The sequence below is a fragment of the Sarcophilus harrisii genome, chromosome 3 (genome assembly GCF_902635505.1).
Source record: "Sarcophilus harrisii chromosome 3, mSarHar1.11, whole genome shotgun sequence".
Taxonomy (NCBI): Eukaryota; Metazoa; Chordata; class Mammalia; order Dasyuromorphia; family Dasyuridae; genus Sarcophilus; species Sarcophilus harrisii.
In genome coordinates, this window is record NC_045428.1 from 441,333,963 (window position 1) to 441,355,107 (window position 21,145).

Sequence of the window (21,145 nt, forward strand, 5' to 3'; positions counted from 1 at the left end):
ACCCAAAAGACAATGGCAATAGGCCATGATGAAAGGAATAAGCCACTGCATGTTGAAAATGAAGAGTCAGGAAGAGCTATGGAGTAAAGAATGCCATTGACAGGAGTGGATGATGAGAAAAAACATTATATCATGAGATGAAATGGATAGTTCACATGCCCTATTGATAATCATCCAAAATCAAGAGAATTTGAGACAAAACCCATCACTTTGAGTGGACCTCCTGCGGCAGATTTATGGGCAAACATTCCAGGATGGCATGAACAGGATATGATCTGTACCATGGAAGAGAGTTCCCAAACTGATGAGATCATAGGTCTGTTGTGGTCATGAAGAACATCTTTATTCTCTTTATAGTATGGAGAAGAAGGAAAAAATATTGCAATTAGCTAAAAATTCATGCATGTTGAAATGTAGAGAGCAACAAATTTGGAGTCAATGAATTTGAGTTTCAGCATCAACATTTCCCTTTGTAAACCTATAAAATTAAAGGGTTTGGACTAGATCAGGGCTTCTTAAACTTTTTTTCAATCATGACTCTTTTTTTGACTGAGAAAATTTCATGTGAACTCAGACATATAGATATATAAAATAGGTATACAAATCAAACATTTACTCATACTAAGTCATAATTTCACATCCCTATATTATTACATGACCCCATATGGGGAAGTAAATCACAGTTTAAGAAATTTTGGACTAGATGTTCCCTGAGATTCCTTTCAATTCTAAACTTTAGACCCTGAGAACTACAAATTTCTCCCTTTCAAGATTTAAATCTTATCATTCCATGATAAGAAATATCATTCCAAGAAATGACTTCTCCATTGGACACACAAATAAGAACAATTTAAGTAACAATTTTATTCACAAATAAAAAAGCATCACACACACATCTATTTATACAAGAAAACTATAATTTATGGAATTTTAAAAAAAGTTTCATATGCAAAAAAAGCAATGACGCAACCTAAATTCATTCAAGCTGACGCCCTTAAAGTGGCAATGGACGTTTTCTACTGGCACAGACCACAGTGCTTGACCTAAGCAATATAAACAATAGCAATTAAAAGTAGAAAAGTCTATTTTTTAAAAATTATGTACAATTTACATTAAAGGGGAGGGGAAAATCCTATGCTTTAATTCAGTGATCTTATTAGACACTTCATTCTTTGAATGAATTTCATACGTAATAATGTTCAAGGGTATACTAGTAAATGTTTAACAACCAGCTCTCCAAAACAAAAAAAAGTATGTGTAACATACTTTTAAATTTAATTAATCTGCATTGCATTTCCCCCCATCAGTTTATTAGGTCTGGACAATCATCAGAACAATAAATCAAGTCCTTCTTTGTAACATTTGCTAGTTCCCAAGGTGTAAATTCTCACGCTGAATATTTAATAATCAGCTCTTGAGAACTGATTCAAATTGGCTAGAGTATACCCCCAAAGCTGTTAAACCAAAAATGATCATACTGACTGTAAACTCCAGCAGGCTACATGTTTTACGTCATGAATTATTTGAGTTTCTTGGCACACATACCCTGAAAGGTCAGTCTGTTGACTATTAAGCAACATTCAAAAAATACCTTTAGGAATCTGAATTGAGCACTAAGTTTCTCTAAAATATTAACTAAGCTTAGAGAGTCAGAAGAACATTATCATATGCTTCTTCAGCAGGTAATAATGAAATGTCCTTGCAGCAACCTTTCTCCACAGATCACAAGTGATGTTTTGAAATGCAAGGCCAAAATTTCATTCACATCATTGAGAGTTCTCTTGCAGGTGTTTGTCTTTGAAGTCAATTAAAAGTTCTTCACATGGAAAAAAAATACTGAGTTTAGGCAAGAATGATTTAAAAAACCTAACAGTTCCATTGCTCTGTCATACCAAAAGCGGCAGGGTATAGAGGAAAAATATTGAATTGGGAGGCAGAAAACATGGGTTCTGCCCTTGCCTATGTCACCAGCTAGCCATGTCATCTTGGGCAAGTTCCTTAAAGGCATTGGGACTCAGTTTCCTCACCTGTAAAATGAGGAGTTTGAATCAAGATGGTTTCTGAGGTTTTTTTCTATTTGTAAATCTCTGAATAGATAGAAAATAACTGAAATTGATTACATGTACTCGTGAGTTGTAATGTCATTCAAATTGATGATGCTCCTTACTATATTTTTTTGGATACCTTGCTTTGTTGATCTAAATGAATTATGCCTGGTTTGTGGTGAGACTCTGACTACACTTTCAAAAGTTTTTTTTTTTTTAAGGATTTATGCAAATTGTCCACAAAATAGGTTTTCCTGAAGATGATTTTCATACAAGTCAAAAGTATTTACGTGAGTAAATAAGCTTTAGACTTTTGACTCGATGAATTTCACAATACCTGCCATGTGTAGTTCCTTTAACATGAAAACCAAGTTTCTTTTCATGTCTGTGCTAATAACATTCCTGTTAACTTTTGGTTAGCAAAGTGTCCTGTACAATAACACACATTAGATTTTCTTTCTAATGGGTATAATGTTTTTCTTAATACTGAAACATATAAAATTCTCTGATGCAAATATTTGACTAAACTGATAGTAATGTTTATACTTAAAAAAATCAACTCTGTTCATGTGGTAGATATGGAAGATTATAGACTATAAGAAACCCTATAATTTCCTATTACACCTGGAAGGAAATGAAGTAATGAGATGGGAGAGCAAACAAGACAAGCTAACAAAGATGTATCTCAACCTCACACTGACTGGTGAGAGGCAAAGCTATTTGGGAGAGGACACATTACGTCTTCTACTGTTGTTGAATTAACAGTGTACTAAATGAGAGGGAAAAATCTTTTTGAAAAGATAGGATTAACAAGACCGGGGGGAAAATGAATGTCAACTTAAAACCTTAAATACATAAAAGGACCAGAAAATAGGGTCAATGATGATGAGATAAAAATCAATGTTTAAAAAGTGCAAATATGGCCAAGAGTTAACAAGAGGAGTTGGTTAAAACTCACAGAGCAAACCTGATTGTGTAGGCTCTACTAATGAAAAGGGGAGCCCCTTTTTAACATCTCCTTAGCCAAAGAAAAAGGGAATACACTCCCCAAACAGGCACATTTCTTTTTTACTCAGTCAGGGCAATTTTTTCACTAGCAAATCACTTCAGAGTATCCAGTGCATAAATCTAGAGGCAATAAGGGATGGAGTGAGTGCCTTTATGATTCTTCTATTCTCCTACAGGTAAGTTAGTAATTCTGTGGGGGGCAGGAAGAGGTTTCAGTACCATAACACACTGATGCAGGTAACCCCTTTTAATGTAACTAAAAACTGCCAGCCTTGAATACTGAACTGTGAATTCTCTTCTGTTTTTAATGTATTGTGGAGTTTTATCAAAGGCTACTAACAAACTTTACACTCTAATGGTGGATGAACCTGCTATATTACAGCTTATTAAGCCTTCAATACAAAAGACACTACTTTAATAAAAGCTCTTTATCCTAGAAATACTGTTTAACTATGACATAGACATTTCTGAACTTTGGAAGCTAAGCCTTGGAAACAGATGTAACACAATAAAAAGCTTCCTCATCAATACATACATAAGTGCATTATCCTTTGTACACAAAGAACCACTATTGATAAGGTATCCATTATTATTTTTTTTTTTGGCAGTAATGGTGATACATCCGCTCTCTTGTGTACTCTACATTATGACCAAGAGTATACATTTGTCAAAAACCTGGTTACCAGTGAGGATGCAGTCTATGTATGAATTCTTCTTTATAAGAAGCTAACCAGTCAGGGTAGAGATCACTCCAAGACTTTGGACTCATTAGCACTCTAACCCCCTGGGCAAGGGAACTTAGACTATCAAAAAAGGACCTTTGCACAAGCAAAACTCACTTCTGAATTCCTTCTACATCAAAACTAAACAATTTAATCCAACGTCCTGTATGATGCCATTTACGGTGTGCTTTTGAAAACAAAATGTAGATATCCACAAATGTGCCATCTCTTCAGTCTCATGCAGTCATTTGACAGAGGAATATAAATCTTAACTCGATTCTTTTTCCTGCTATATGGACATAATCTCTTTAGCTTCAAGCTCAATCCTTTAGTAATTTCAGTCACAAATGCGGCATAGAAACAGCTTGTTTGGAAGAGATGCAAAGTATCATGAATCTGTCTTCAGTCTTTTTCTCAAGTTATGCTTGGGGTTTCAGCACCCAGCTGGTCTGGCTCAGACACAATTGGCTGAAAGATTTGAAATGGGACCAGTTCTATTCAGCTTTGTCAGAAACCATCCAAGGTCCAGACACGGTTCGGTTCCCCAGTGTTAGCAGAGTAGTATTAGGATTATGTACACTTCCATTCCTGGTAGAAAAGAGTCCTTTAGGCTTCCTAAAATCGCAACAGAAGAAAAAAAAAAGTTTGTTAAATACAAACTAAAGGAAATACAAGGTAGATCATAGACTCAGAGCAATTTCATTTTCAAATGTCTCTTTTGCTAAAGTTTTGTGCTGGCATCATGCTGTATGTTATGTTGATATTGTAGATATCCATACTGTACATACTGTGACATTGCTCATTCTTTGAGGTTGGATGATGTTAGCTTCAAACAGGGAGCAGCATAGAAATCTGGGCACAAAGTGATCTAATATATGCAAATTTCTAAAAGGTTCTAACTTTATAAACAATAAGAGACAGGTGCAGATTTTCTCTCATTCTCCAAAAAAATGACACAAAAGCTATATTCCACCAGGACCACCTCCAGTTATTCTGATAATATTATCTCAGTTTATCTTCACTACAACCATGGGAGATAAACTTCCACAAAATGAGGATAATTTAATATCTTCTATCAGGTGGAGGATGGCTGAATAAGTTATGGGATATGAATATTATTGTCTATAAGAAATGATCAACAGGATGATTACAGAGAAGCCTGCAGAGACTTACATGAACTGATGCTAAGTGAAATGAGGAGAACCAATAGAACATTGTACATAGCAATAACAAGATTATACGAAAATCAATTCTGATGGACATGGCTCTTTTCCAATGATCTTGTGATGAAGAGCCATTTACACCCAGAGAGAGGATTGTGGGAACTGAGTGTGGATCACAACATAGTATTTTCACTCTTTTTGTTGTTGTTCACTTGTATTTTGTTTTCTTTTTCATTTTTTTCCCTTTTTGATCTGATTTTTCTTGTACAGCAAGATAATTATATAAATATGTATGCATATATTGCATTTAACATTTTTTAAAACATGTTTAATATATATTGGATTACCTGCTATCTAGGGCAGGAAAATTTGGAATACAAGATTTTGCGAGTGTTAATGTTGAAAAATTATCCATGCATATGTTTTGAAAATAAAAAGCTTTAATAAAAAACATTATCTTCATTTTACAGAGGAGGACACTGAAGAAGGCAGAGATGAAATGATTTGGCCTAGAGTCACACAACTAAGTATCAAAGGCAGGATTTGCTTCTGGGTCTTCTTGACTATTGGTTCAATCCTCTAACTAACCTTAACCCACTTCAACAGTTCCACCTAGCTGCTAACATTGCAAATTATTGTTATTGTTGTTTGTCCTTTGTTCTCAAAGAGCATCATGACATCAGGAAGGGAATGCCAGGACATGAAAGTGAATTGGATTTAAGTGAGGGAGGCTGGGCAAGGTCACCTGCCTCACTTTCCCCTCTGGGTACAGTGACCAGATAGAGATCAAAATGATTGAAGATGGCCCGCAACGCTGCAAATAGGTGGTATTTATCATTCCTGTATGTTGAGCTCTTAAAATACAAATAAGTCATACTGGAGGGAGGGACGGTTACAAAGTGCTTGTTTTCCACAAAAATAGAAAGGAGTCTATATACAATGCCTTATTGCTGGAAGATACTGTCATCAATTAAGCAACAGGACAAAGTTTGTGGATAATCGTGGAGGATAAGAAGACTTTTTTTTCCCCAATTGTCTCAAGGAAATATGCACAATCAGCCTTTGACAGATTTTTCTAGCAGGAAGGAACCTCTGACCTCTTGAGGACAGTTTGAGGAATAGACACTCCAGGGGGAAAGAAAGCATTATGTTTGGCCCTCTCAAAATAGGACATTGATTTCCGGAAATCACAAAGCAAAGGTACTTTAGGCCAAAAGGAACATATATATATCTTTATATATATATATATCATAAGTTGCATTAAATATAGTAAAATCATATTAGTTCAGATACTACTAATGTTTATCTATTCTGGCAGACCTTTCTTTATCAGGCAACATGCTGTGGTAGAAGAAAAGGGCTTCTTAAACTTTTTCCACTTCCCTTTTTGCCCAAGAAATCTTTATGTGATCCTGGGCATGTAGATATATTAATTAGGTATACAATTATATACAATACAAAGGAATCTAGGATGATTCAGACAGGACCAAGGCTTAAAAATCAATTTTTTTCCCACAATCTATAAAGAGATTTGCTGAGCAAAACATTCCTGTCTACAAGAATGAAAGGGGAATAGAAATAGATGTTTTCAAAGTACTGATGGTTATCCTGAAAGTTTGTTTTCTTAAGTAATTAAAGTTATTGACAGGATAATTATAACTCAGTCTTATCTCCTTATTAAGGAAAATCCCTAGAGGTATATCCTAGCAACTCTAGTATATTAAGTTAACATGTCTATATAAATTACTCAAAATAATAGCAAGTATTTATATATAGCTTTTAAATTTGCAACTGTTTTTACACGTATCGTTTCATTTTGTTCTTGTTAGAACCTAGGAAATAGGTGCTAATGTTATTCCCATTTTACAGATGAGCAAACTGAGAGGAGAGTTAAGTAACTTGCCCAGAGTCACACAATCAATAAGTATCAGAGGTAGGATTTGAATTTAGGCTTTCTGACTTTAGGTGAAGAGCTCTATCTACTCCACCACTTATGAAAGGAATGACTGATTGTATTAGGAAGAAAAAGGAAAAGGTGAAATATTGCTTATAATTCAGATTTTTCGTTGATTCATATGAACTAATAAATTTGATAACCAAGTCAACAATCCTGACTTTCTCTGAAATTAGCCTAAATCTGTGAAGGTTTACATCTTTAATATTGTCAGAAGGTCTTCTTTCATTGGTAAGGGCACTCCATGCACTTATATAAATGGTGAATCCTCCACACTTTATTAAAGATGATTTGCTTGGGCCAAAAGATGAATTCCCTGTGGTGATGAGCCTCTGGGCACTCAGCTGGCCTAGTCCAGAGGGGGCCAATCTGTTAGCAGATCTCTTCCACTCAAGGCCTTTTCTATTTGGTAATTTTTGCCAAGGCTTGTGCTTCCTCTGTCAATGGCCTTACAGATCTCAGGGTCACATTTCAGGATGAGGCCCTAGAGGAAGAGCTTAGAGAAGGAAGTTTACTCTGCAATCAAATTCAGTCTCCCAATAATTTGGGTTTAAAGAGTTTTTCCTGGGCTGGAGTGAAGTATACAAATATACAGAGAAAGTAATTTGCTAAATACATTAATTACAGTAAGCAAGATTCCAAGAAGGATGTCTAGCCCATTTAAGGAAACTTGAGAATTTTACTATATTAATTGTTTGAATGCTAATGGATAATATTAAATACAAATGAAATGTGGATTTTTCTGGTCATTAAGGCAAACTCAATGTGTTCACAGTAATCCTATTACCATATAACAAGAGTTTACTGGTGATTTACCAGTATTATTAATATTAATATTAATATCAAGATGTTTCTGTTTTTTAAGGCCCTACATCAGTAAACATTCAGGGAAGAGATAGGCCTAGAATAATACTGAGAAGACCAACAGACTCAGACTTTCCTGGAGAAGAAATATTCTGGCAGACCTTTCTTTATCAGGCAACATGCTGTAGTCAAATAGAAAAGGGCTTAAACTTTTTTCACTTCCCTTTTTGCCCAAGAAATCTTTACATGATCCTGGGCATGTAGATATATTAATTATGAATATAAATCAAACATTTACTGATAATAAATCATAATTTTGCATTCCTTCACATTCAGTTCCATATAAGAAGTTTTGGAACAGAATGGTAGATTTGAGATTAAGAAGACTTGAGTTGGAAGCATTTCTCAGGCACTTGCTAGCTATTTAACCCTAGATAAGTTTTTGTGACTCAGTTCCCTAATATAGAAAATGAAGTAACTGGACTGAATGACTTGAGGTTCCTTCAAGGCTTAATTTATTATCTTATAATATTCACAAATTATATATAAAAGATTTTTTATTAATAATATATATATATATATGAATTGACTCTAATGTAACATTTATACATAAGATATAATGTTAGTATTACAATTATATCTGTTTATGTTGAAAGTTTTGTTGTCTAATACTAATAATTAGAAGCAGGTATGAGGCACAGAGAATTAAATCTGGAACTTGGAAGATATAAATTCAAATCCAGCCTCAGATATTTACTGGCTGTGTAACTGTAAGCAAGTCATTTAATCTCTGTTTCTGTTTCCTCAAATATAAAACGAGCACCTACTGCAAAGAGTTGCAAGGATCAAATAAGGTAATATTTATAAAGCCTTTAGCACAGAGGCTGACATAGTAGGCATTTAACAAATGCTTGTTTCCTTTCTTTCTTCCACATTTTTATAATTTTCTTATTTGAGTAAGAGTAAATTAGTACAAAAAGCGATTGCACCATTTTTTGCACAGTCTAAGGATGATATTATCAATTAATTAAAAAAACTTTAACAATCACAAAAGCATGACAATAATTCTTTTATACTACCACCAACAAAATAACATAAAAGGAAAATGAGACAAAAAATTACTATAGAGAAAACTCATACAGACTTTTCACTGAAATGTTTATTTTTCAGAACCCTTATAGAATTAAGTTGAGGTCAGAATATGGAGAGTACCCACAAATATTATATTAAAATAATTAAATGGTTTATAACTAATAATTTCATGCACAATCAACATTCTTGGTTAAAAAAAAGTTCTGCTTAAGAGTTTATACTTGTTTAAATTATTCACTCTCTCCCCTAACAAAGGTTAACAATAAAGGGAATAATCAAAACCAGTCAATGGAAGAATCACAGACTGATAGAATTTAGTGCTGGGAGGGACTTCAGATAACATCTATGTGAAATCCTTTATTTGATAGCTGAAGGAGCAGAGGCCCAATGACTTTTTTAATGCCATATAATGTTAGTTAAAAAGAAATCATTAATGAAAATTCAGTATATTAAAGGTAATTTAATAACTGAAAATTCAGTCTGCAATTAGAATTGTAGGATTTAGAGACATAGGGGATATTAAAGACATTTTAGACCAATTCTCTCATTTTATAGATGAGGGAATTAAGGCTAATGACTCCCTCAAGATCATATAGATAGTAAACAAAATAGCTGGAACTCAAACATAGATATTTTTATTTTAAGCCTCCAGATATTCCAATATAGTAGTTATTATTCAAATTTAATTTTCAAGATATCATGATTCAGTATAAAAAGTCTGAGAAAATAGATCTAATTAACACAAGCTACAAGGAGTTCAATTTTCTCTCTAAAAATGCATATTGGATGGAATGGGAGCCTACTCCATCTTGCTGACCTCCCTTTCTGATTATTATGTGCTGCCTGTTCTCAGAAACTGGATTCTCTCAAAGCACACATTTGGTGAATACAGGGAGGGCATTATATGAACAGGCTGGGATGGCCACTGGCATAACTCAAGAGAACTTGGGATGGACTCACTTTCTGGCCCCCCTTCCTTCTCTGGCTCCCAGCCGGGGAAAGGTCACATCTGTCCTCTTCTACTAATATGCTGACCATTCAGAAACAAAAATCCACACTTTCCTCATTCTAGAAAGGAACGAACACACACACACACACACACACACACACACCCCTAATACATAAACTATTTCCATTCAGCAAACATTTATTAAAAGCCTCAAAAATCAAAGGCCTTACATCCAGAAGAGATGTTAAGGGATCATCTATTTTGATTTACTTTTTTCCAATATTCATCTAGGGCCCAAGTGCATTATCTCTAGTATTTCACTGAAGCCTCCTAACAACTCCACGAGGTATGTCATAGAATTGTTATCTCTGTTTTTCAGCAAGGAAACATGCTCAGAGAGTTAAACTGACTTGTTCAACATCATGGAACTACTAATGAGAGGAACTGGGATTCATTTTAAAATCTTCTGGACTCTAGTCTGAAAGTATTCTGTACTAAGCACTCTGCCTCAATCCTACTACAAAATACTGGATAAGACATTAGCCTCTTAGTACAAACAGAACCCTATTTATGACTAATACAGGATTTTCCAGTTTGAAACAGGATTTTAGTAATGAAAAGCTTACCAATGAGGATAAGGAATATGTTATGAATTTTGATATATAGCAACTTAATATACTCAGAATCCTTCCAGAAACCAATTCCCACTAATTTTTTTTTTAAGAATATCAAATTCTCATCAAGTATACTGTAAGAGCTGTAATTTCCCAATTACTAACTCAGAACCAGTATTTCATTTCAAGGTTGATCTAGTATATGCAGATGCTGAATAAACACTGATATTAATCATCTTTTCTTACCTGGAGGGAAGGTTGGGGAACCATAGTCATGTTTTCCTTGTTTTCTTGCTCCAGTTGGTTTCTAAAAGATAAAGTCTCCTGAGTTAGTGATGGATCTGTAATTGTGTTTTGTTGAGACCATTCAGTAGTTTCTGCCAAGTTTTCAGGATCAGGATGAAGTGGAGCCACTGTTCCAACTAGATCCTGGCTACTGTTTGAATCCAATGTGTCTAAGTTTTCTATTTCTAGGTTGAGTGAATTTCTCTCGCCTCCATTCAGTTCCAAGTAAGATTCAGAGAGAGAGTGTGTGTCACTGCAAATGGGATTCTGCATGAGCGGCCAGGCATCTGAAAGCTCGCCACAGGTAGAATGGGAAATGGAACCAAAGAATGTTGGAAGCATTTCCCCCACTGAACTTGCATTCCTAGGAGGGCAACAAAGCAAAAGTAAAATTAAATTAAAAAAAAAGAACATCAATAAAAACAAAATGGAGAAAATTTATAGAAAATTGATGTCTAGCAATATGAGAAATGATTACCACATTCTTAGAAGAACTTGTATATAATTCTCTAAATTGCACCTTTAGTGCTGTTTGCTATCCTAATTTACTTACTGCATCAATTTAAGCTAATATAGTTCATTTGCTTTAAAATAGATCAGTTGACCAATCAGTGGGGTAATAATCATTTTTAAAATTCTTACTATGTGTCAGGTACTATACTAGGACCTGAGGATACAAAAATAAAATGAAAAAATCCCTGACCTCAAGGGGCTTCCATTCTATTAGATATCTAGAAAGCCATCAAAACCATATAGTCACCTGGAAAATCCATCTCCAGTAAAAACATATTTGGCTTTAAATCACAGTCCTGCATAGGGAGTAAGTGTATTCAACTGGTAGAAATCAGAAAATTATAGAAAGTGTGCTGGATTGGTAAAGCAACTCTAAGTGAATCTGCCTAATTTGGGGACATTTCACAGAAAAGTCATTAGACATGTCATATGTGACTTCTCTTTCAAATTCAGCATTTAGAAACAGATGTCTATTTTGGTATTGGTAAGTCAATCGATTAATTCATTTCTTGTCCTTGAAGATGCCTCAACTTACCGTTCATGAAGGGTGGTCCTGGAGTGGAGAGCACAGCCCCGAGTGCCATGATCCATGCTACAGGTCTCATCACAGCACAAAGAGGGAATCAAGTGAACTGGTCCTGGGATGAATACAAGCATTTTGAAAATAGGGTCATGATTAATATGGAAATATGTTTAAAATTATTGTACAAGTATAACCCAGATGAGATTGTTTGGTATCTTGGGAAGGAAGTGGAGAAGGGAAGGGAGGGAGGAAGAAAAAAAATTGGAATTCAAAATCTTTCAAAAGTGAAAGCTGAATGTTTAACATGTATGAGACTGCCTGCCATCTAAGGGAGGGGGGTAGAGGGAAGGAAGGGAAAAGTTGGAACAGAAGTGATGACAAGGGTCAATGTTGAAAAATTACCCATGCATATGTTCTGTCAATAAAAAGCTATAATAAAAAATTTTTTTAAATAAAACTTTTAAAAAGTCAGTGTTGGAAACTATTTCTAGATATAATTGGATAAAAGTAAAATATTAAGTGAAAAAAAAAAGAAAAGAAAAGGTCACGAGATTTCTTCACATTATTCCCATTGTAACGTTATTCAGTTTAGCAACTTAACATGTATTTCTTAGAACACTAGGATTACTTTTTTTTTTTTTATTTTTTATTTTTATTTTTTATTTTTTATTTTTTTATTTTATTTTATTTTTTTTTTATTTAATAGCCTTTAATTTACAGGATATATACATGGGTAACTTTACAGCATTAACAATTGCCAAACCTCTTGTTCCAATTTTTCACCTCTTACCCCCCCCCCACCCCCTCCCCTAAATGGCAGGATGACCAGTAGATGTTAAATATATTAAAATATAACTTAGATACACAATAAGTATACATGACCAACATTATTTTGCTGTACAAAAAGAATCAGACTCTGAATTATTGTACAATTAGCTTGTGAAGGAAATCAAAAATGCAGGTGTGCATAAATATAGGGATTGGGAATTCAATGTAATGGTTTTTAGTCATCTCCCAGAGTTCTTTTTCTGGGTATAGCTAGTTCAGTTCATTACTGCTCCATTAGAAATGATTTGGTTGATCTCGTTGCTGAGGATGGCCTGATCCATCAGAACTGGTCATCATCTAGTATTGTTGTTGAAGTATATAATGATCTCCTGGTCCTTGCTCATTTCACTCAGCATCAGTTCGTGTAAGTCTCTCCAGGCCTTTCTGAAATCATCCTGTTGGTCATTTCTTACAGAACAGTAATATTCCATAATTTTCATATACCACAATTTATTCAGCCATTCTCCAACTGATGGACATCCATTCAGTTTCCAGTTTCTAGCCACTACAAAAAGGGCTGCCACAAACATTCGTGCACATACAGGTCCCTTTCCCTTCTTTATAATCTCTTTGGGATATAATCCCAGTAGTAACACTGCTGGATCAAAGGGTATGCACAGTTTGATAACTTTTTGAGCACAGTTCCAAACTACTCTCCAAAATGGTTGGATTCGTTCACAACTCCACCAACAATGAATCAATGTCCCAGTTTTCCCACATCCCCTCCAACAATCATCATTATTTTTTCCTGTCATCTTAGCCAATCTGACAGGTGGAACACTAGGATTACAACACCAAACCCCAAAAAATCTCTTTCCTGAGGAAGTTTGAAGGGAGTTCAATATGCACATGAGAATGTAAATACACAGGACATACACTGTAATACAAAATAATTTCAAGAGAAAGAGAGGGCTAATAATTGGGAGCACCAAGAAAGGACATAATGGTGGGTATGTGAGAGAATTAGAAGGAAGTGCATTCCAAATAGGCATAGTCATAAGAGATGAACTGTCATGTATGGAAAATAACCTTATTCTTCTTAAAAAATTGGTTTTATTTTTTTCAGGCTTTTTTTTTTTCTTTCTTTCTTTCCCCACCATCAATTCTAAGTATATATGGATTCTTGAGTCTATGTGGTAGCCAAACTAGGCTCCTCCCCATCCACAAGATGCTACCTCTTAGAGCAGCTAGGTGGCACAGTGGATAAAGTACCAGCCCTGAAGTTAGGAGAACCTGAGTTCAGATTTGACATGAGATACTTAACCCTTTTTAGCTGTGTGATTCTGGGCAAATCACTTAACTCCTATTGCCTCAGCAAAGAAAAAAAAAAGATGCTACCTTTTATTTCTCAGCCTTAGCAAAAATCAGCTGCCATGTTTGAAATGTGCTTCTCTTGCTTTTGTTTCTCAGACTCTTAGTCTCCTAGTCTCTTCATCTCCTAGCTCCCTTTAAGAGCCACCCAGTTTCCCAGATTTTTCCTGATTGTCTTGTAATTCATTACTAGTGAACATGTATTTCCCCAGTGAAACAAACTCCTTGAGGGTTGGAACTGTCTGGTTTTTGTAAGTACCTGGCATAAAATATGATACATAACAGGCCCTTAATAAATGCTTCTTGGTTCACTGATTTATTTGGTTCCTATAATAGTATTTACCTTCTTTAAAATAACTTATTAAGAATCAAATGCAAACTAGTGCATTCTGCTAAGGATGCCACTCACCAATTCTTCACCTTAATAATCCACAAATCAGAGCATTCAGAATAGGCAGTAGTTCTTAAACTTTTTGCTCCTAGGAGCTCTTTGTGTTTTTAAAAATTATTGAAAATACTTGAAAGAACTTTTGTTTATGTGGATTATATCTATCTATATTTACTATATTAGAAATTGAAATGTCTTAGTATTATTATGAAAATAGTTTTGACCTAAGATATTCCCTTGACAAGAATCTTGAAGATGCTCAAGGGTCCCCACAATATACTTTGAGAACCATTGGATAGGAGTGAGGGATGTAACCTGTGATTTCATCATTATAGGGAATTTCCAGGTAAAGAAACTTCCCCTATCAATACAGTCTGTGCCTACTTTGTAGTCTTGGAGAGTGATGTGATTTATTCAGGGTCCCATGGTGATCAGGTAACAAAGATGGGATTTGAGCTCAGGTTTTCCTGATTTTGATCCACTTTGCCTTTCTGTCTCCATCTAGAGTGGGTACTGATTTTATGCCATTTCTGAGTCCCTCTCTCATTTATTCATCACATAAAAATGACTGAACATATGCTCATTGCTATGCCAAACACTATAGAGAATACATAGATAAATAAAGTTTCTATATAGCACGTATTCAATAAACTCAATGCCTTGTACTGAAGATAAATATATTTTGATTTGTAAGCAAATGCATAATTTCAAAAGAAGAAATTAAAATACTTAGGAAAAGTTATATTCTCACATTTTCAGTTTAATGCATATAATTTTGTTGTGTCCAACTTTGTAAATTTTGTTCTCTCATGAACTTCAAACAGATCTTTTAATTTTGTGCTTTACATTCTGAATCCTAGATAGGATTCTATGAAAACACTTTTCACTTATTCCTCTGATAGGAGCAAAACTCAATCTTTTGTAAGAATTTAAGATTCTTGAACTCCCCTCATCATGTTAATGTGATTTTAGAGAGTTATGTCTCTAGGATCTTTCTAGTTTCCTTGCTTGGTATGATTGATAGTTACCATCAATATGGTAATTAGAATTCTTGGGAGAAAATCATTTTTGTATGAACATTTCTAAAAATCATTTGGTTCTTCAAGGTTTTCTAGGATAGAGGTCCATGTACACAATTTCTGGGTTCAAGGCAAGCAGATCTCACACATCAGTTTAACTGCCAACAATTGAATTCTCAGAACTATTTTATAGGGAAGTCAGGAAACAAACACTTGTCTAAACAGGCAGGGTGTCAGGTTGTTTAAATGAAGGCTCCATTGACCCCAAGCAATGAAGATGAACTCACCCAGACATTCTAGGGTTTTAATGAGGTGGCAATTTTCTTTCAACACTTAGAATCAGAACCAAAGCATCAGAGAGAAAAGGAAAATGTGACAATATAATTTTTAACAAATCATTTGACCAAATAAAGCATCTCAATTCCTAAGTAAAAGGGCCAATTCCTTCTGTTCCCACTTCCTTTGGGCTACTCTGATTCCTCTAATATGCTCATAATGAGGCCTTACTTACCACAAGTCTGTGCTGAATCTTGATGACATTGACAACAAGTTCTATGAGGATATTCATTAAGTCGAGGTCTGTCAAAACATGACAGCTCTGACCCATTGTACTGGATATCCTGTGATCTCATAGACCCTGTTGGTAAAAAGGGAAGAAGAAGAATGCATCAAACTAACTCTGTTTTTGCACTTTCCTTTATGAAGGGATAAATTAACATGAGAATGTGGAAAATTCCAAGCTAACCTTTTCTAGTTTTTTAAGATGAAAGGTTGAACATTTTTAATTACTGGTAAATTTAATCTTAAAACAACAAATGGTTTTCCATGTTTAATGGATCGAGATCCATTAAACATGGAAAACCATTTGTTAAGAAATCTAGAAGGGGTAAGATACTCAGGTTACAAAGAATTTCATTGTTCATGTTTATCTAGTGGCATTAAGATATTTCCTACTTATCAACATTTCTATAAAAATGCCATTCATTTTCTTCTGTACCTCCTCTTTCTCTCTATTGTCAGGCCTCCCTGAGACTAATAGACTAGGATTTATTTTCACTAATCTCCAATTACTTAAACAGTTCACCGATACTCATTTTAGTCAGGTTTCCTGTCAAAACCTTTAATAGCCTTAGTTCGCTTTTCTAAAAATTCACTTCTCCATATTCACTTCTCGATAAATAAATATAAATAATTATAGACTTACAGCGGGGCTTCTTCTCCATGAACTGCCTCTTACAATAGATAACGCAAAGAATAAGGAGAGCCAACAGAACAGTGGCCAGCGCGCTACAGATCACAGCTGCCAGAGCCGTGTCCCGTGGACTGGAGGTGGTAGATGGGATCTTCACAAGGTTTACTTTGGTTGTACCTGAAACAGAGAGGAAAGATCATTATTAATATTATAACAAGCAGAACAAAGCTTCTGACTCTTTGGTAAATAACTTCTGCAATGGTTAGACCACATTTGGAACACTGGATTCTGTTATGGGTGCCACACTGGAGGAAGGGAAGAAATGAACTGGAGTGTAACCAGATGGAAAGAGATCAATATGGCGGATGGCTTCAGGATAATGCCATCTGAGGATTGGTTGAATGAACCAGAGAGGCTCAGCTCCTGCCATCCCAAGGACACTTAGCCAGAGAGGGACATGATAATGTGATGTTTGGGGTCAAAAGACCTCAGTTCTAACTCCAGCTTGTCCTTTGCATACCATATACAATAAGGTTATGAAAAATGAAAAAAAAACCCTCCTGTCATATTTGCAGGTTATGCTGAGAGAAATACACATTTTAAAATTTCAAGAAAAAATAAAATTCTTGAATCATTCTCAATCACATGTAGTATCTCAAAAATTCAAATATCATCACTGCTATATTGGCAAATTACAGGAATGCCTCCACTTGTTGAACTTTGGAGAAAAAACTATCATAGCATGAAATGGTCACCATAATAAAACCCAAGTAAGCAACATTGCCAAGTAAAAGAAACTACTTCTAGTACAACTAAGGAACATCTACATTTTTCCTTTACCTCTACCAAATTCTACCTTGTATTATACTTATCTCTAGATGTTATCCCTCTGTCCACAAGAATAAATTGTAAGTTCTTTGAGGAACAAAGTATTTGACACCAAAAACTATCCTGAACATAGTAGTTGGTGAATGAATTTGGGATGAGTATTTGAAGAAAGGAAGTAAGTGTTTATTAAGCACCTACTATGTGTCAGTAGCTATTGCTATATGCTTTACAGATATTATCTCCTTTGATTCTCACAACAACTATATACCTATAGTATAGGTGCTACTATAATCCCCATTTTCCATAAGAGGAAGCTGAGACAGAGAGGTAAAATGACTAATCCACAATCATACAGCTAGGAAGTACCTAAGGCCAGATTTGAACTCAAGTGTTCTTGACTGCAGATAGAATACCTGACTCTCCATCCCTTGTACCAAGTGAAGGCATACCAAGCTGGTAGAACAGCTGAAATTTATTAGCGTTCAGTCTTCTTGATTCTTACCCTAGAATTCCACCAAACACTGGGCTAATTCCATGAAACACAAGAGACAAGACTATTTCATTAGTTCAAACTTGATAGGATAAATAAGTGAATAAGCATATTAAGCTCCTACTATGTGATAGGCCTTATACTTATACTGATACCTGCAATAAAGATTAAGGAAGGTTTCATGAAGAAGGTTGTGTCTGAATTCCAATATACTTCGGATGGAAAATGCCATTGACAAATGGAGAGAGAGAACTACGGAGACTGAAGTATAGTATTTTCACATCTTTTTAAAAATTTAGTTTTTCTTTCTCAGTTTTCCCCATTTAGTTTGATTTATCTTTCATAACATGATAAATATGGAAATAAGGCATGTACAATAAATCAAGTTGCTGGTTGTCTTGGGAAGAGAATGAAAAAAATTTGGAACACAAAATCTTACAAAAATGTTGAAAACTATCTTTGAATGTGTTTGGAAAAACAAAATATTATTGAGAAAAAAAGGAGGTTGTGTCTGAGTTGCATGCTGATGAAACAAAGAAATTCCATGAACCAGAAGTGAGGAACAGGTTCGCTCTAAGCACTTGCCAATCAATTCAAGTGGCTACTGCAAAGCTCTAAAGATGAGAGCTGAAGTATCATATATGGAAAACATGAGGAAAATGTGAGAGATGATCACTTGACTGGATTGTAGAGTATGGGAGGAAGGAAATGTATAATAAATTTGAAAAGACAGGTTGGGGCTAGATTTTGAAGGGTTTTCAGAATCCAACAAGAGTTTACTTTTCATCCTAGAGGATTTAGGGAGCAAGTGGTAGTAATTGGGTAAGGAAGTCACACTGTCAGATTTGTGCTTAAAGAAAAATGCTTTTTGTTACCATTGTGAGATAAGAAGTGGCTTGGAGCAGGGAGACTCGTTGGGAGGCTGTTGTCCAGGTAAGAGGTTATTAAGATTAAAAGAAGGCAGTAGCTGTGTGAAAGAGAAAAGGTGTCATATTGGAGAGATGTTCTGGAAGTAGAAACAGCAAGATTTGGTGATTAGATGTGTTGTATGAAGAACAGCGGGAATGGGAATCAAGAAACATGACTATTAGACTGGAAGGACGGCCTTTTCTTTGAAGGAAGTAAGGACATTTGGAAAAGAAAAGGGTTTGGGGCATGGAGACAGATAATAAATGATGTTTTAGACATATTGAGGTTGGGGCAATTGATAATGTAAAATTCAAGCTCAAGGGAGGGGTTGGGACTGGATACATAAATCTGTGTTACTAAAGAACTGGCCATTTTAGATCCTAAATAATTATTTCCCAAGATCTGAGCAGTCTATTAATGTGGTAAAAGGAACTAGATTAGCAATGACTCCTAGAATAATCTGGACAAATCTGATTTGAGTATCCACTAACATTGCTAACAAGGCTTCCAAAGATACCTGGTATTTACAAGGTATTTTATCACATAAAAAACACTGTGATGATATCATCATCAATAAAAAAATCATATTAAAACTCTTACCATTTTATGGTGCAAATTAAGCAAGCATTGTCCCCGACCTCTCAGAGTTAGATGTCTATAATGATTCATGTCAATATGGACAAATAAATAAAAAGAAAGACATTGTGGCAGCTGCACAAACATGGAAAAAGAAATAACAACCAACATTTATATCTCAATTAAAGCAAATAATGTTATAGGATTGAAACTGAACAGAAGCAGAAGATTGTTGGTTGGGGTCATAGCAATAGGTGGAACCAAGATATTGGAGAAAAGACAGTGACTTGCCTGAGTTCTCCTCCAAATCCCTTCAAATACTTTTAAATAAAGTCATAAAACAATTCCTGAAGTGGCAGAACCTCCATAAGGGCAGAGTAAGGAATTTTCCAAAGAAAGAAAATTCAGAAGTTCAACAGGAAAGATTTCTCACACACACAGAGTGGTGCACCAATGCAGAGTGGGACCAAGTAAACTAGAAGCAAGCCACTGAATTAGCAAGGGCAATGGCAATTTCCAGAGCTCTCAGACTACAAATGATAAAGAGGCTGAACAAATGATCAGAAGGAGATAAGGTTTTTTTTTTTTTTTTTTTTTTTTTGCTGGCACTAGGGGAAAGACCCTGTTTCTTTGCCCATATGTGGATCTGGGTCACAATCCAGGGTGGCAGTTTCAGGATGAGGAGGAGCACTAGTACACCAGAACCACCGTGGAATAGAAACCCTCATCACAGTTGCAGAGCAGAAAAGAATGCTTGTTGTCACTCACTGACCAGGGTACAGGTTAAGAGAACAGTAAATATACCTCTCCTTAGATCCTATTACCTTGAAAGAACTGAAAACTTAGAGATCCTTAGAAGTATCTCTGAAAATAGCTGCTCATAATCCTTGAAGTTTTGGACAATTATTTCCAGCCCCATTTAAACAAAAAATTAAAAGACAAGAAATAAACTAGAAAAATGAGCAAACAACAGACAAAATTCTAGTCACAGAGAGTTATTAAAGTGGCAAGAAAGATCAAAATACATATTCAGAAGAAGATAAAAAAGTCAAAGCTTCAACATCCAAAGCCACCATGAAAAATATGAATTGCTCTCACATGGAAGACTTCAAAAAGGATTCTGAAAATCAAGAGAAGTAGGAGAAAAATTGCAAAGAGAAATTAGAGTCTTGCAAGAAAATCATGGGAAAAGAGTCAACAGGAGGTAAAGGAGACACACAAAAATACTGAAGAAAATAACATCTTAAAAAACAGAATAGGCCAAATGGTTAAAAAAAAAAAAAAGGTAGAAAAAGCCAATGAAAAGAAGAATGCTTTGAAAAGCAAAAATGGCCAAATGGAAAAGAAGATTAAAAAAAAGCTCATGGAAGAAAACAATTCCTTAAAAATCAGAAATGAGCAAATGGAAGGTAGTGACTTTATGAGAGATTTCAAGAAACAATAAAATAAGACCAAAAGAATGAAAAAGAAAAGGGAAGACAATGTAAAATATCTCAATGGAAAAAAACCAACTGATCTGGAAAGTAGATCCAGGAGAGATAATTTAAAAATTATTGGACTATCTGAAAACTATAATTTAAAAAAAAAAGAGCCTAGACATCATTCTTTAAGACATTATCAAGGAAAACTGTACTGATGTTTTAGAGTCAGAGGCTAAAATAGAAATTGAAAGACTACACTAATCATTTCCTGAAAGACAACCAAGAATCACCTACCTAGCAAAAGTGAGTATAATGCTTCTGGGGAAAAAATGGATATTAAGTGAAATAAAGGACTTATGGAGCATTCTTGATGAAAAGACCAGAACTGAATAGAAAATTAGACTTTTAAATACAAGACTCAAGAGAAATATAAAAAGATAAATAGAAAAGGGAAATCATAAGGGACTTAATGTTAAACATTCCTACATGGGAAGGTGATAACTTGTAACCC

The 21,145-nt window shown here is 34.9% G+C and overlaps 1 protein-coding gene across 2 annotated transcripts in view; it reads right to left on the reverse strand.

Moving 5' to 3' along the window:
• Positions 1 to 840: 840 nt before the first annotated feature.
• Positions 841 to 21,145, reverse strand: part of TNFRSF19 (TNF receptor superfamily member 19) — a 99,077-nt gene continuing 78,772 nt past the window's right edge. For both annotated transcript variants that reach the window (XM_023499582.2, XM_031960787.1), the window contains exons 6-10: positions 16,423 to 16,587; positions 15,730 to 15,855; positions 11,685 to 11,787; positions 10,598 to 11,000; positions 841 to 4,390 (exon numbers count right to left, since the gene is read on the reverse strand). In XM_023499582.2, coding sequence (XP_023355350.1) covers positions 4,382 to 4,390; positions 10,598 to 11,000; positions 11,685 to 11,787; positions 15,730 to 15,855; positions 16,423 to 16,587 — 806 coding nt within the window. In that variant the 3' untranslated portion in view covers positions 841 to 4,381. The remainder of the gene's footprint in view (positions 4,391 to 10,597; positions 11,001 to 11,684; positions 11,788 to 15,729; positions 15,856 to 16,422; positions 16,588 to 21,145) is intronic.